The sequence below is a fragment of the Barbatula barbatula genome (genome assembly GCF_947034865.1).
Source record: "Barbatula barbatula genome assembly, chromosome: 17".
NCBI lineage: Eukaryota > Metazoa > Chordata > Actinopteri > Cypriniformes > Nemacheilidae > Barbatula > Barbatula barbatula.
Genome location: NC_136780.1, coordinates 10,245,574 through 10,260,637, shown reverse-complemented (window position 1 = coordinate 10,260,637; position 15,064 = coordinate 10,245,574). Strand labels below are relative to the sequence as shown.

General features: G+C 36.7%; 2 protein-coding genes across 4 annotated transcripts; one reads left to right on the top strand and one right to left on the bottom strand.

Annotated features, from left to right (window-relative positions):
- The first annotated feature begins 126 nt into the window (after positions 1–126).
- On the top strand, positions 127–2,669 carry fkbpl (FKBP prolyl isomerase like). 3 transcript variants are annotated; one of them, XM_079479119.1, is made up of 3 exons: positions 127–194; positions 476–895; positions 987–2,669. In XM_079479119.1, exons 2-3 carry the CDS (start codon positions 509–511, stop codon positions 1,722–1,724), a joined length of 1,125 nt encoding a protein of 374 aa, XP_079335245.1. In that variant the 5' UTR covers positions 127–194; positions 476–508; the 3' UTR covers positions 1,725–2,669. The 3 variants fall into 3 exon arrangements, with proteins under 3 accessions (XP_079335245.1, XP_079335246.1, XP_079335247.1); XM_079479120.1 differs by having other exon boundaries at positions 158–198; positions 987–2,369; XM_079479121.1 differs by lacking the exon at positions 127–194 and adding an exon at positions 197–365 and having other exon boundaries at positions 987–2,363.
- Positions 2,670–12,612: 9,943 nt separating this feature from the next.
- ebp (EBP cholestenol delta-isomerase) lies at positions 12,613–14,158 on the bottom strand. Its single transcript, XM_079477766.1, has 5 exons — positions 13,891–14,158; positions 13,492–13,798; positions 13,351–13,387; positions 13,147–13,277; positions 12,613–12,989 (listed from the first exon to the last, which is right to left on the bottom strand). Exons 2-5 carry the CDS (start codon positions 13,796–13,798, stop codon positions 12,766–12,768), a joined length of 699 nt encoding a protein of 232 aa, XP_079333892.1. The 5' UTR covers positions 13,891–14,158; the 3' UTR covers positions 12,613–12,765.
- Positions 14,159–15,064: the final 906 nt, after the last annotated feature.

The window sequence follows — 15,064 nt, the reverse complement described above, 5'->3', positions numbered from 1 at the left end:
ATGTAAAATAAAAGAAACTGCATCAAAACAGTTGAACTACCTGTCAGTTCATGTAGGACCAAATAGCGACATCTGGTGTTAAGATTAGAGAAGTTGATGTTTATGATTGCCGCGCCTGTAGGGGGCGATAAAGGGCTTTCATCGTGCGATTTTTGCTGTAGAGGAAGTGAGTCTGTCAATAGCAACGAAATACAGTAGGTAAACGCGTTGATTCTATTTTAGTGAATGTTTTCTACTTTGTCGAGTAGAAATGTATATATTATATAGTCAGAATATATTATGTAACATGTTTTAAAATTGAGATTGCAGCACAGTGACGGCAGGTGTCGTGATAGTCAACACATGAAACCTTGCTCGCAAATATTGTTAGTTTTTAAGCCATTTTCGTAAATCAGGTTTAGCCTACTACTTGTTTCTTTGCTTAATCATGCTATTGGTTTTTACAGTCAGTAATGTATGTTCTTCTATTTTAAAGGTAAATACTGAAGATTTCTGAGAAGCTTTTGGTATGACAACAGTCCAAGTGCCTGAAAAACAAGTTGGTCATGTGCCAGCTCAGACGTCGTGGATCTCCTCTTGTCCTGGTGGTCTGTGGGAGGTACACCGAAGGTGGCTTGGACGAAGACTACAAGGGGACAATACGCCTACGATGGGGTCACTCTGTAAAGTGAAAGTGCGAAGAAAGGCTGAGGAAAACACATTACAAACTTATTCCAATGAGCATGAAACAACAGCCGTTGCTGATTCGAGCGAGCAGACTGCCTCATATCCTCGCTCCCAGGATTCTGTACTTCAGGTCCCATTGGATGAGTGGTTTTTGTTACGTATGGGAGAGGGACAGTGTGACATCATAGAGGGTTGCCTCGAAGGAATGAAGCCGGGAGAGATGTGTGTGGTAAGGGTAATGCTGGCTTATTTAATACAGTATGTGCAAAATGTAATATGTATGTTTAATATTCTGTCATATGTTGCTTTTCTCATTGCAGTTCACAATATGTGGCTGCAATGCCAAGACTTCCAATGCAGCAGGCTGTGATGCTAATAGTCCTCTGACAACAGGAGAGGGATTATCTCAGCCGTTTCCCTGCTTTACGCTTCAGCTACACTCATTAACCTCTGGGCAAGAGTCATGGCAGATGACACCGGGAGAAAAATGGGGTTGGGTGCAGTCTCACAAGCAGAGGGGTGGTCAGCGGTTCGGTAATGGTGACATCTGGGGGGCAGCAGACTGCTACTGCAGAGCTGTAAAACTCGTAATAACTTTACAGGTCCAGACCCGGAGAAATACAGATGCAGAAAAGTCTAAAGAAGGTGTGGATGAAGATAATGATACTGCTTTGGCATTACCCAATGGTGGTGAAAAGGAGGAGGCAAAACATTCTGGTGACTCCCATACACCTGCTGACGAGGAGTATAAAACTGTAAAAGCAGAACTTCACTTCAATCTATCTTTGTGCCAGTTTAAGCTAGGCCAGTTTGAAAAAGCCAGAGACAGCAGTATGAAAGCGACTGAGCTGAACCCAGCGAGCACTAAGGCTTGGTACCGGCTTGGGCAAGCTCGCATGCAGCTTGGGGAATTAGAGGATGCCCGTGAGGCCTTTGGAAAGATACTGGAACTTCAACCTGATTCTGTTTCAGCTCGCACTGCTTTAAAACAAGTCAACTCCAGATTAAAAGACTTGAATAATAAACTCGGTCAAAGGCTAAGCAAGATGTTTAACTAGGAAATAAATGATATAAAGGGAGTTTATTGTCATGTTAAAAAGCTTAAAACAGAACACCTATGTCAATATTGTATAGAAATTCTCAGAGCCCGTGAGACAACGGAAGTTCAAAATGCAAAATGCCTGAGATGTGATTCGTATTAATTAAATAACTTAAGCGGGTTCAAATTTCCTCACAATTGGTCTGTATAGCCGCAGCTCTTATCTTACTCTGTAATGTCTATAAATTGTACTTCTGGGCTTTTCTTATACTGTAATTTCAAAGTGTATATACTGTATACTTTCTCATTTTCAGTTTTAAAATTTCCATTCACTTGGAAGTCGTGTTAAGTAAAAATGGGTGTTTCAGACATTTACTGAATAAAATCGTATGTTTTATAGAGATATACTGATATGCTGTTTTGTTGTAAACATTTTATTCTTTGTAAACCTTTAATTTCTGTATAAATCATGATGCAAGCATTACGGATATTCTGGAAATTTACAATAAACAGATTATTAGCATTTATTAAGCAGACACCTTTATCCAGCCGAGATGCAAATGAGAGTGCAAAGTCTACAAAGCTGTTAATAAGTAAACATAGTTGTACTTGGAAAGCGGTATTGTTTTTAGTGCAATACCCTTTGAAAAAATGACGTAAATCTTAATTATATGCATGAACACAAACAAACTACATTGTTTGACCATTAGTGTCGCGTTTTTCGGTGGACGCAGTCAATCGAAGCACAAGTTCTGCAGAACAATGGATTTACAGGCTTGACCAGCCCGTTCTCTTTCATTTGATATGTTCAGTCATTATCATTCTGCCATACGTCATAGTATATTTAATTAAAAGTTTGTTTATTGGTCTAGAATTATTAAATAGCCCTGCCCAAGCCATGTCATTTAATTAGCTAAACTACCTGTCAATCATGTGGGTGTTTGAAAAATACTTATTAAAATGCAAACAATTTACAGATATTATTATCTTGTTGTGCAACACAGCCTAATGTTCAGGTAGAGAATCCACAAGACATCAACCTGCTGGGGGAATCCACTGGAGAAGTTATAGGCCTAACGTTACATGTTTACTTACTGTGCTCAAATATTTATGATTAGTTTTAAATGCTTGTTATGTACGTCCAATTATTAACATGGCACTTATATTATCCAACATGTCAATCAAAATGAAAGTTTTAGTCCCTTTTTAGTCCCCCCCTAACAAAATTCCCATTTAGAAGATCATTGACTATTTATGGGTAAAAATATTGCGTGTACAGGGTGGGATACGAGGCTGATTTACGTAAGCACACTTGCAGGGGATTTTATAAATCTGAATTTTTTTGGGCCTACGCTATTTTTGGCTTTCAGGTGCATGTACACTTCTGGTTAGGATCCTACGTAGAGTTTTATAAATGAGACCCCTGGTCATTTGCGTGCAAATCCTCTGAGAAAACAAAACGTATCTAACCCATTTCAAGTCTACACATAATTTTTTATGTTAAGGATATGGAAGCGATCGGACATCGCAGCCTTGTTGAGTAGGAGAAGACAAATCCACCTGTGGGGTGGATGGATTATCTCAACTAAGGAGAAGTGCTCAGTAACACAGATTTAGAAAGATTTGTGAACAATATTTGAGAGAAATAGGCCTTTGTCTACATAGAAAAAGTCTTCATCTGTAAATAAACATTAAATGCTTCAGAGTATGATAGTAGTAAGTGGGCCCGAAAAATGACTCCAGCCCAAAGGGTCTCCATTCCCACAAGTCTTGTCCTTCACTTTTAATGTGAAAAGTATTTTAGCATCTATAATATATATATAAAATTCGTAGTACTACTGTCGAAGTACTTTGTTTTAACATTTTTAGTTTTATAGTGGGTAAAAATCTTTATGTACGCATAAAATAATTAAGATGAAGTAGGCGTTATGAGCCTTTCATTCTAGCCTTCGCAGCCATATCGGCGGTCTCGCTCTCCATTGTGAGATTGGACGGGAGCCAACCAGGCTGGTCATCTTTCTTAGTTAGTTTCTTTAGTTATTATTAATGTATAATAGTTGTAATGTTTGTTTTTTGTTCTGTTGCACTTTAAAACAACTAAACGGTTTAAATAATGTATAATAGTTTTATCTAGGTAGGTTTTCAGTACCGTTGCACTATATTAAACAAAGTTTTGTGAATGTATAATCGTTTTATTCATGTATGTTTAATCTTTAAATAAGTAATAGAATGAAAATAATTTAAAATAAAAGTTTTGACATAAATGCTTCTCTACCTTTCTTTTTGTTTTGATATGCCACAGTTCATTTGCTATTGTACAGTCACAATGTTATAAGCAAGGCTTGTTCATTTATATTGCACATTTCATACATGAAGGTTATTCAAAGTGCTTCACATAAAAATGATTGATAAAGGACAAATAGAATAGAATACATCATGCAAAAGACATCTATAAAAAGCAAAAATCACAAATACAACTTTAGAATTTAAATGATAATAAAAAGGAAATAATATGTATTCAAAATGTGAATTAAAAGACTATAACTGAAAAAAATAGAAATAAAGTTGGTGTGAACCAGCACAGTGCTCAGGTTGTAAATGCAAATCTAAATAAATGTTTTTAATCTGGATTTAAAAGTGGCTACTGTTGTGTTGTGGAAGCAGATTCAGTACATTTGCTTTTGTATAGTCAACAATTATAGGTAATGAATAATAGAATTGATTAGTTATCACTATAGAAATATACTCAAAAGTGCTTAAACTCTGTAAAAAGCCCTGTTTAAATGTATATAATCTGTAATATATAATTAATACAATGCATTTTTATTGCAATAAGGAAAAACATAAATAATGTTAGCGTATTTCATATGATTTTAAACGATGAAGCATAATTCACAACAAAAAGTAAACATCTTCTTTTCTGCCAACCGTGGGATCCGAACCAGTAACCTTGTGATCATTTTTACTATACAAATGCATTGTGAAATTGAAAATAGTGTTTTAACGATAGTTTACGATAAAAAATATAACAATGTTATTGCCAATGGGGGAAAATCACTATCTACTCTTCCTTCTTTTTTTCTACCTTTTCCCTCTTTTTCTTTCTTCTCGATCAGGATCGGCGGTCTTGCTCCATTGTGAGATTGGACAGGAGCCAATCAGGGCTCTCGTTCTCCATTGTGAGATTGGACAGGAGCCAATCAGGGCTCTCGCTCTCCATTGTGAGATTGGACGGGAGCCAATCGCGTCGGGGGATGAAAATGGACCGCGACCACGCCCATTGTCAGATTGGATGACGCAGGTAGCGGATTCATGAGCAAAGTAAGTAATACAAGTCATGAGCAAAGTAATTAATACAAGTAATGTTTTAATCTTACCATTATGTTCTTAATTAGTAATTAAGTCGTTACTTTTTTTTAAATCAGTCACAAAATGTCGTTTCGTCGAGTGTTGCACCGCGATTGCGTGCCGCGCAATGACGAGCGCAGGTAACGGACAATGACGCATCAATGTAAATCTTAAAAACCTGTTTTTCTCTTCTGTTTACCATTTTCTTATTTTGAAAACGTTCGTTGCGTTTTCATCCGTCACACGTAATAAATAACAAACAAGGTTTGTCGAGTGCCTCCCTGAAGCAACCGGTAATGTTAACTTCGGCTAACGTCACTTTGTTTACAACACATTGTAAGGGAAACATTACAAGAACTTTATGTAAAACTTTGGTTTCGTGATCAATTACTAGGAATCCGTGTTATGTTGCCTTCGTTTCGTTCTTCCCGTCGTAATTTTGATTGTGTGTTTATTAATGTGGTCTGGTTATAACGATTTGCCCGTAATCATACATATTATACCTAATTTATTCATCTCAAAGTTCGTTTTGACAAAAATAAACTATATTCGTAAACGTAGTCATCCCTTACGAAAGTGCACCATGGTTTTACTAGAGTAAATGTTTATTAGCCATGTTTTCTGCATATTGATAACCTTTAAAACAATTACCATTTGTTTTACAGCAGATGTTATGGTTAAACTATGGTTAGATTAGCAAAACCTTCTATTTGTGGGTGCAAAAAAACTCTTTCCTTTTTTGTGGTGAAATCAGGGGACCGTAATTAAGTGATCTTCAGGTTGTAATTGAAATGCATGTTTTTATGGTTTAAACCTTGCATTTGAATGAAATAATAATACTAGTGATCAATGTATTTATCCAGTACCTGCAAAAATGAACCCTTTTGCTTTTATTCCCATGTTGTGCTTAGATGAACACTAAACTAAAGAGTCACAAGGGTATGGGAGACGGCGAGTGGATGGCCAAGTTGAGGACTTTGCCAGCTCTGGGGTCGGTTATCGTGTTCGGCATGTTAACTGAAATGTTGGTGGTTCGAGCCCACCCAGGGACGGTGAGTTTTTTATTTTTATATAAATATAATGAAGGTGGGTTTGAGACCCACTGAGCGTTTGTTTGTTTCATGGTTCCGACGGCATGTCCAGTAGTCTCTGTGGCGCAATCGGTTAGCGCGTTCGGCTGTTAACCGAAAGGTTGGTGGTTCAAGCCCACCCAGGGACGGTGAGTTTTTATTTTTATATAAAATATGAAAGTTTGTTTGAGACTGTCAATGAAGCATGTAATGCCTTACACAGAATCCTCAACATCAAATGTGATATTTGTGCATAATGCATTATGTGCATTTAAATGAGCAATTTTGATTTGTATAGACTTGGACATTTGCTGATTGCTTCTATACTTGACTTGCTTTGGGAGGCAAATTGCCCTCCGAAACAAATGGCCAGTTATTGGATACAGTGCTTAACATTTTCACATTACCTGAATAAACACATTTACACTTTATCTAAATAAACTAAATAAACACATTTAAAATTTACCTGAAAAAACCTGAATAAACCGAATATAAACATTTTACTCAATGCACCATTTTGTGCTGATACTAGGTATCATTTATAATTAAATGCAGCACGTTTTGTAGAGGACCTACTTTGCCCCACAAGTAAGCAGACAAGAGTCTCAGCAACTGATGTCAACCACAACATTTACATTCTGTACAGCTCCTCTAGGGGGCGGTAAAAGATCTATGGAATAATTTTGTTTGAAGTACGAGGGGTTTCTCCAATGAATTAATAGAATTATTGTTTTATTTTTGTGAAATGTAGGTTTTGAGTCTACGAATGAATATTAAATAAAAATGTAAAAGTTTTGAACATTTTAATAGATATAGGGAATGGAGCTAATAGACTGCCGTTATAAGTAACTAACTCATTGCAGTTTGAATGGCCACCTTTACAAGCACAAAAGCTAATATGACACTGCCTGTTTTATCACAATATTCGTAACCTATTGACTGATTAATCATAAATGGATTGGTTTTAATCATAAATCTTTGTGTTTTGACATGTAATTTTCCGAAGAATGAACCTGCAAAAGATATGTAAATGCAGGTTTTCCGAGAATGCATCAAGTATTTGTATATGGTCCCACTGATCTTTTGTCCATGGTTTAGTAACAAATGGTCCAACATGTTAATGCAGTAGTCTCTGTGGCGCAATCGGTTAGCGCGTTCGGCTGTTAACCGAAAGGTTGGTGGTTCAAGCCCACCCAGGGACGGAATTTATTGTTTTTGCATTCCTGTCAGTAATATTTGTGAGTATTATGTTGACAAGAATTCTAATAGGGTATGACACAAAATACATTAAACACACACATTGAGTTTGATATTGATATTACCTGAAAATTACTAACTTAGGGTGTCCTGCCAGGTATGTTAAGGATGTTTTAAAAAAAAACTAGATCATGGGCATGAAATACACTGACTAAATGTAAACCGTTAGGAATAGGAATTTATTATAATGTATATTTTATAGCAGCACCACATAATAACCACACTTTTTAGTTCTATGGTTTTTATAGTAAAATAATTGGGAAAATAGGCCAGTTGTCACATTTTTCACTCCAGTCAACATTTTTTATGTAGTTTTGAAAGTCAGTTTCTGTATGGACGGATCCGTGCTGCTGATGAATGTTATATTTAGATTTTTCTCTTTTTGATTCCTTTAGTACAAAGTTGACCCTTGTATGCTAGTGTTTGTTTATTGTGTTTACTTTAAGGAACAGGAACACTTAATCCAAAAATGAATATTCTGTCTTCATTTACTCACCCGCAAGTTGTTCCAAATCTGTATAATTTATTTTTAAATTTGATTAACACAGAGTAAGATATTTGGAAGAATGCTTGTAACCAATGCCACCATTGACTACCATAGTTGGAAAAAATGCTTTATACATGTCTTTGTTCTGTTGAACACAAAAGAAGATATTTTAGAGAATGTCAGAGAGTAAACAGTTCTGGGGACCTTTGACTTAAATTGTTCCTACTGTAGTCAGTGGTGGCCAAGAACTGATGGTTACAAGCATTCTTCCAAAAATTTGTTCTCTGTGTTAATCGGAACAAATACATTTATACCGATTTGGAACAACTGGAGTGTGAGTAAATAATGGGAGCATTTTTTGGACGAAAAAAGTATCCTTAGAATTGACAAAAACACCATTCTAAATTTGAAGAAATCAGAAGCAAAACCCTCTAAATCCTTCAGGTGATTTTTCGTTTAAATTTGGATTTTTCATCAGGGCAAAAACATAGTTGCTGAACATAGGTGGTAGTTCGTAAGTAACGTCATAGTGCCGAAATAGCTCAGTTGGGAGAGCGTTAGACTGAAGATCTAAAGGTCCCTGGTTCGATCCCGGGTTTCGGCAGTTTGATATTATTATAAGTTTTTTAATACAACTTTTTTATTAAAGGGCTATATTATCCCAATAACGTTTTCATTTTTTAACTAATTTCTTATTATGCATCTTTCTATACAATGTCAAACATTTACTGTATAAAATGAAAAATGCTTGAAGATGCAACGTTCTTGTGAATCACTGAACTAATAGTTTTATTCACATCTGTGTTGCATGGAGTTAACCAACTTCTGGCACATGTGAACAGGTATTCTAGCACAGGAATACCTGTGCAATCTTGTATACAGGAATACAAGATTGCACTACAGATCACAATCCCTCTGCATTTCTTGGTGTTTCCTCGGAAACAGCCTTTTTGATGCCCCCCATGGCGCTGATCGCTACCTCGATCAGGATCGGCGGTCTCGCTTTCCATTGTGAGATTGGACGGGAGCCAATCGGGGCTCTCGCTCTCCATTGTGAGATTTGACTGGAGCCAATCAGGGCTCTCGCTCTCCATTGTGAGATTTGACTGGAGCCAATCAGGGTTCTCGCTCTCCATTATGAGATTGGACGGGAGCAAATCGCGTCGCGGGATGAGAATGGACCACGACCACTCCAATTGTCAGATTGGATGACGAGCCGCAGGTAGCGGATTCATGAGGAAACTAAGTAATACAAGCAATGTTTAAATCTTAACATTATGTTCTTAATTAGTCATTAAGTCGTTACTTTTTTTTAAATCAGTCACAAAATGTCGTTTCGTCGAGTGTTGCACCGCGATTGCGTGCCGCGAAATGACGAGCGCAGGTAACGGACAATGACGCATCAATGTAAATCTTAAAAACCTGTTTTTCTCTTCTGTTTACCATTTTCTTATTTTGAAAACGTTCGTTGCGTTTTCATCCGTCACAAGTAATAAATAACAAACAAGGTTTGTCGAGTGCCTCCCTGAAGCAACCGGTAATGTTAACTTCGGCTAACGTCACTTTGTTTACAACACATTGTAAGGGAAACATTACAAGAACTTTATGTCAAACTTTGGTTTCGTGATCAATTATTAGGAATCCGTGTTATGTTGCCTTCGTTTCGTTCTTCCCGTGGTAGTTTTGAGCCATGTTTTCTGCATATTGATAACCTTTAAAACAATTACCATTTGTTTTACAGCAGATGTTATGGTTAAACTATGGTTAGATTAGCAAAACCTTCTATTTGTGGGTGCAAAAAACTCTTTCCTTTTTTGTGGTGAAATCAGGGGACCGTAATTAAGTGATCTTCAGGTTGTAATTGAAATGCATGTTTTTATGGTTTAAACCTTACATTTGAATGAAATAATAATACTAGTGATCAATGTATTTATCCAGTACCTGCAAAAATGAACCCTTTTGCTTTTATTCCCATGTTGTGCTTAGATGAACACTAAACTAAAGAGTCACAAGGGTATGGGAGATGGCGAGTGGATGGCCAAGTTGAGGACTTTGCCAGCTCTGGGGTCGGTTATCATGTTCGGCATGTTAACTGAAATGTTGGTGGTTCGAGCCCACCCAGGGATGGTGAGTTTTTATATTTTTATTTTTATATAAAATATGAAGGTGTGTTTGAGACCCACTGAGCGTTTGTTTGGTTCATGGTTCAGACTGCATGTCCGGTAGTCTCTGTGGCGCAATCGGTTAGCGCGTTCGGCTGTTAACCGAAAGGTTGGTGGTTCAAGCCCACCCAGGGACGGTGAGTTTTTATTTCTTATATAAAATATGAAAGTTTGTTTGAGACCCACTGAGCGTTTGTTTGGTTCAGCCTGTATGTCCAGTAGTCTCTGTGGCGCAATCGGTTAGCGCGTTCGGCTGTTAACCGAAAGGTTGGTGGTTCAAGCCCACCCAGGGACGCAATTTATTGTTTTTGCCTTCCTGTCAGTATATGTGAGTATTATGTTGACAAGAATTCTAATAGGGTATGACACAAAATACATTAAACGCACACATTGAGTTTGATATTGATATTACCTGAAAATTACTAACTTAGGGTGTCCTGCCAGGTATGTTAAGGATGTTTTAAAAAAACACTAGACCATGGGCATGAAATACACGGACTAAATATAAACCGTTAGGAATAGGAATTTATTATAATGTATATTTTATAGCAGCACCAAATAATAACCACACTTTTTAATTATATGGTTATTATAGTAAAATACATTTTTCACTCCAGTCAACATTTTTAATGTAGTTTTGAAAGTCAGTTTCTGTATGGGCGGATCTGTGCTGCTGATGAATGTTATATTTAGATTTAGATTCTGTCTTCATTTACTCACCCGCAAGTTGTTCCAAATCTGTATAATTTATTTTTAAATTTGATAAACACAGAGTTAGATATTTGGAAAAATGCTTGTAACCAATGCCACCATAGTAGGAAAAAATGCTTTATTTCTGTTGAACACAGAATGTACCAGCCATTCGTAAATTCCTTCTTAAATGAGAACGTACTTAGTAACTACTTTTCCTTTATGTACGTTTTATGTATGTTATCCGGTTGCACCATTTGCTGAACATAGTTTGTAGTCTGTAAGTAATCTAGTGCGACATAGAGCCGAAATAGCTCAGTTGGGAGAGCGTTAGACTGAAGATCTAAAGGTCCCTGGTTCGATCCCGGGTTTCGGCAATTTGATATTATTATACGTTTTTTAATACAACTTTTGTATTAAAGGGCTATATTATCCCAATAACGTTTTCATTTTTCAACTAATTTCTTATTATTAGTTGAAAACAGCTTGTTCAATTAAAAATCCTGGGAAAAATCAAAACAGCGCTTCTTTACTATATAATATATTTCTAACTATTTCAAATGCATGGCAGTGTTTTATTTGTTTTAGTATATAACACACAGTTCGAAATAATAGCAGTGGGTTAAAAAAAGTGAGTAAAGCTCAAAATCCCTATAATAACTTTAATTTAAATACACAAATGCATTGGGAACACACATTCTATTATTAATCAAAACAAAAAAGTATCACATTTGTCATTACTCTACAGAAAGTGAAGAAAAATGAATGTAAAGCAGTGTCTGCATCTTTCTTTATACAATGTCAAACATTACTGTATAAAATGAAAAATGCTTGAAGATGTAACGTTCTTGTGAATCACTGAACTAATTTAGTTTTATAGCCTCGGTTTCTGAGAACTGCTTCACATCTGTGGCACATGTGAACAGGTATTCCAGCACAGGAAGATTGCACAACAGATCACCATCCCTCCTATTTCTTGGTGTTTCCTCAGAAACAGCCTTTTTGATGCCCCCCACAAGTTTTCTATTGGATTAAGGTCTGGAGATTGGGCTGGCCACTTCATAACGTTAATCTTGTTGGTCTGGAACCAAGATGCTGCTTGCTTATTGGTGTGTTTTACCAGCATTTTAAAGTAATTTATTATAATACAGTGAAGTGATCACGTTTAAACAACACGCAAGTCTGAGAGCACAATATGATAAACGCACAAATATTAATTTGTATGTTTAATATAGATTTAAATAGCAAAACAAGACTGTACAGATAAATATAAGTATCTTAAAATGACACAAACGCATTCAATGGGATTTAATCTGTAGGGGAAGTTGCTTTATCCTGTGGCTTATCTCAACATGCCTGTTTTATTCTCAAATAACACTTCAACTTGTGTTTTTTATTCTGTTGCTTGTCTTGCATTTCCCAACATATCCCTAGACACATGGTGCCTTCTAGTGGATTCTCCTGATTAACAGGCTCCATTAATGATTGATGATCCATCACTCTCCCAATTCCTAATGACAACAATTAATTTGAAAGTATAACTATGGAGATATTAAGTAACTAGAGACATGATATATTCGTACTATACGTGTATTGTAAACCATTGAAATGTGTGAATTTTTTTTAAACCTGATTGTGCTTTTTAATGCTGAAAAAGCGCAGCTCTCTGTTCATGGTTTTAGTGAGCTTTTGGCCTCAGTAATATGGCAGCAACGTTGATGTATCGCAGCGGAGCAGATTTTATGTTCAAGTAATAAAATCTCAGTTGAAATGATCTGAAAATAGGATAGTCCGTTTGATTTTAATAGGGCAGCCAGCAGTAGATCAGATAGTGTTATAAAAACACATTCAATCTTCATATTTTCAAAAATAAAAATGAAACCGCCACGTTGCGACAGTATTATAACCATTTATTGTTGAACCAAACCAAATTTTAATAACTGTAATGAATATTTAACATATAATTTCAATATTTCAAAGTCTATTTTCTCTTTACATATTGAATTCAAGTTGAATTCTTCTTAAAAGTTAAACGTTACTATTGGACTAGCTTCTTTTAGACTTTTCTTTCAGGGCAGCTTTATCAAACATTGATTGACTGGTTGATAACTGACACCATGAATCCAATATAACAATAAGAGGAATGACAACCCATAAAGCATTCAAGAATACAAAGTAGAACCAGAAATATATGGGGTGACCGTACTCGCTGTGAATGTATCCGTCTCTGTGCTCAGTGAAAAAGTAAAGCACTGCCCCATACAGCTGACCTGTAATTAATGTAGAACATACAGAATTTCATTTCCTAATAAAAGGTCAATACAAATTTGGCCATAGGATGTGATACAATCCATTGCTTCCATTATTAGAAAGTTGACAAGACAAATTAACTGCTGATTTATATGCAGTGAAACCAAAACAACTCACCCAGGGATACGATGAGCTGCAGAACAAATCTGTAAGGACGGTTATATAGGAAGGCTATGACGACCCATATACTGAAGGGACCCCAGAGACAAGCTGTTACCGTCTCCATGCTTACTGTGAAATTATCCGCTCTGAAAAAATGAATGACTTGGGTTAGAGACAAAAATTCATACTAAAAATGTGACAAGTATGTGCATAACTTACATCGCATATCTGCTGTCTCCTTTGCAATATTCTTTCCCTGTGCCGGTTAAGAGATAATGCTTAGACATTTAAGTATATACTATTGACTTTATATCACTTAGTAACCACATGTGTAGTTTATGTAGTTTAAACTCGACTCACAGAGCTGTGAAAGAAAACTCTGGTCTTCAGGAATAATGGTGTAGTATAAAGAGAACCATCCCTCTACTACACCATGGATGAAGCCACACACAGTGAACCAACACAGAGTTAATCTTCTCCCTCCACTAAGCCTGCTCCCAGATACCTTACACCCAGTTAGTGACCAGGTGGCAAGCAGCAGTATCCCAGACACGGAGAACAGGAATGTGAGGATTTCAAACATTGAACGGTCATTAGCTACATAGTTTGGAATGGACAGGTTACGCGGCCAATAGGGATGATTTATAGCGTCCGCTTCCTTTAACATCTGTAAAGGTAAATTAAAGAACGAGTATAATTTTAATAGAAGTATTATGGTAGTAGCAGTAAAATGATCAGTCGGGTTGCATAATACTTTACCTTGCACGAGATAACAGAAGCCAATTTCACCGACCAGTGCGTTTCACAGATGCTCTCTGCTTTGTGATGAAGTGTGAAATATACTTGAACTGTGATGGTTTTCTATATGTCATTCGCGATGTGATACAACACCGAGCAACGTTACTAACTGCACTTTGAGACTGCAGAAACATCGCGCCATCTAGTCACAGCATACTCTGCGGCCACGTGATTAACGCGACCCAATCGTTTTATGCTCTGCGCGTGGAACGTCCCTTCGATGAAATGTACTCAGTTTACAGTTGGACGATCGTCTCGGAACATGAATGACGTCACAATTGCGAAAGGTGTGTCTGAGTTGAACCCATACTTATTACAAAAGATTTATATATAATCATGATTCGATATTTAGTGTGTAAATACGATTCGATTTCTTCAATAAAAGAAAAAATGTTCCTCTTATGCCGTGATAGGGACTTTCACCCTGCCGTGACCCGGATTCGAACCGGGGTTGCTGCGGCCACAACGCAGAGTACTAACCACTATACGATCACGGCGAGCTACCAGAGGAGATATGTATTGCTATTGCATTTGCATTTAGGTACTGGTATGTCATGCGTGATTGTTGTAAAGTTTTCTGAATTGTTTGGAACACATAATACTTGACTTTGCACGCTATTAACTAATTTGGCTCTTAAGGATTGTTTCGAAATTCATACGCATACAGCATCAAATGCTCGTTTACGTAATGTAGCTTGTGGCAAAGTTAATCAACTGAAGTTTACGGGTTGTATCTAAAAACAATGTGCTAGATCATACGAGCGTATAGTATAGAATATAGTATAGATATAGTATAGAAGACTGGCGTAGTTATGTATCGTTTTAAAAAGTGTTACTTCTCTGGCTTCTTATATCTCCCATATGGTCTAGCGGTTAGGATTCCTGGTTTTCACCCAGGCGGCCCGGGTTCGACTCCCGGTATGGGAAGCAAGATTTTTATTTTTTCTAAAGAGAAATTTAGATTTTTTTTAGCACAACAATGTTTATCATTAACAAAATTCATAAAAACGCCACATCACCGAGCAACATCTTGCAGCACCCTTTCATTTTTGCATATCAGGTAATTGTCGATTTCAGAATATACATTAAGTATAACATTAGTCACATAATAAATCCATGACTTTTGTACGATCGT